At 31.5% G+C, this 2,121-nt stretch overlaps 1 protein-coding gene across 1 annotated transcript; it reads left to right on the forward strand.

Moving 5' to 3' along the window:
• Positions 1-378: 378 nt before the first annotated feature.
• On the forward strand, positions 379-1,251 carry LOC110659475 (nuclear transcription factor Y subunit B-3). Its single transcript, XM_021817425.2, has one exon. The coding sequence runs from the start codon at positions 515-517 to the stop codon at positions 1,196-1,198; it is 684 nt and encodes a 227-aa protein (XP_021673117.2). The 5' UTR covers positions 379-514; the 3' UTR covers positions 1,199-1,251.
• Positions 1,252-2,121: the final 870 nt, after the last annotated feature.

Below are 2,121 nucleotides of genomic sequence, written 5' to 3' on the forward strand. Positions count from 1 at the left end.
TATGTATTACTCACACTTGATAAATATCAGGTTTGAGTCTCTAATCCCTTAATCCTTCTATTAAAAAAAATTATAAACCTTTAAATTTTAAGGTCAAATTTTATCCCAATGTGAATAATCTACCAGCTTTGATGGAAAAAATATATTCTAAAAAAAAGATGGTTCCACACTTCACTAACTCGTCCTGCATCATTTTGCAAGACCCAAAAGTTTTTTACTTTCCCTAAGATTCCACACTTCTGAAACCATCCTTTAACAATGGTTCCAAAATCCCTCAGCCCTCAATTGCTTTACTTTTTCTCTTTCTGTCCACATCATACCGCCTTTCCACTTTTTTTTTTCTTCTTTTTTTCCCTCTTTGCCCCCACTTCTGTTTGCTTAAAACCCTAACTCTTCTTCCTTAGATTCCACAACAAACCCTTGTAAAACAAAGGAAAAAAAAAGAAAGAAAGAAAATCCCTTGTCTTTCTTTGTTTTCTTCTTCTCTGCTCTTAGATTTTTCTTTATCTAAATTATGGCTGGAAAAAGGAACCAAACTAGCCCCATCGGAAGCCCCTCGTCTGGGAACATCTCCGACAGCTCTTCCAAAGAGCAAGACCGTTTCCTTCCCATCGCTAACGTGAGTCGTATCATGAAGAAATCTCTCCCTGCAAATGCAAAAATATCCAAAGAAGCTAAAGAAACTGTTCAAGAATGTGTCTCTGAGTTCATAAGCTTTATCACCGGTGAAGCTTCTGATAAGTGCCAAAAAGAGAAGAGGAAGACCATAAATGGCGATGATCTTTTGTGGGCTATGACCACACTGGGTTTTGAGAATTATGTTGGACCCTTGAAGGTCTATCTCAACAAGTATAGAGAAACTGAAGGAGAGAAAAATTCCATGGCTAGACAAGAAGATCACCAGTCTCCTCCTCCTCCCGCTGCTGCTGCTGCTATCGATAACCTTGGTAATGAAATTAACAAAGTAAATGGTTCTGTATCAACGGAGCTGAAATTTCTAGGATTCAACGGTACTGGATTCTATTCGCTTGGTGCGCAAGTAACTCCAACGACATATGGAGAGAACTCAAGGTTCGTTGGCCACGGACACAATTTGGTGGATGCTGCTGCTTTCAATATGAACAGTACACGTGAAAATGGAGATGCTAATAGCAATAGACCTATGGCTGCTCAGATTCATCATGGTGTTGAATGGTAGATATATATTTAAAATAATATTTTTATATACATATCATATGTATTGTAAGTCCATTTCCTTTACTTTCTTCAATTAATATTAATTTTATAGTCAATATATATGATATATATATATATATATATAGACAATTGAAGTCCTTGGAGGTTCTCATGTTATCAGTAACGAAAGAAAGAATTTCCATGAATTTTATGTTCATTTGACATACATATATAGAGCAGATAGATTATTAGGTGCACTCGATACATATATATTATCTTTCACAATTATATGGATCTCATTCTTCATGTTATAAGAAGGGTCCATTATTATATGAAAAAGAGAGCATTATTTTTGTGTGCACCAATAGTATTCTATAATCTTCCTATAAACCCATTCTACTATAGACCAAAGTATAAAATATATCACATAATTGTGTTTTAGGTATATCATAGACAGAATCTAGGTAAGAATTTTTCATATTATAATTTGTTACCTTGAATTCAAGATGTAGACCTCCACATATAATTTCTTTGAAACTTTATAAAATTTCTTGAGCAAGTTCACACTCTTTAATTAAAAGAAATCTCTTCCTCCTCACGTATGAAATTCGTTAATGTTATGTTTGGATTCATAAATTTGAATCTATGAATTTGGATTTTACCAAATACCTTATTTGAAAAAAAATTTTAAATATTAATTAAATTTAAAATAAATACAAAAACTAAGAATTTGAAATAACAATAACCATATTATTTGAAATTCCTATTCAACTTAATAAAATTTTTTATTGAATACTTACTGTCATTTTAAATTTGAAATTGAGTGTTAGAAAAACAAAATATTGTAACAAAATATTTTCAAATTTATAAATTTCAAATTTAAATTCATGAATTCAAACACAACCTAATATTTATATCAGATTTAAAAACTAAAATTTTATGAAA

The sequence above is a fragment of the Hevea brasiliensis genome, chromosome 10, assembly GCF_030052815.1.
Source record: "Hevea brasiliensis isolate MT/VB/25A 57/8 chromosome 10, ASM3005281v1, whole genome shotgun sequence".
Lineage (NCBI taxonomy): Eukaryota > Viridiplantae > Streptophyta > Magnoliopsida > Malpighiales > Euphorbiaceae > Hevea > Hevea brasiliensis.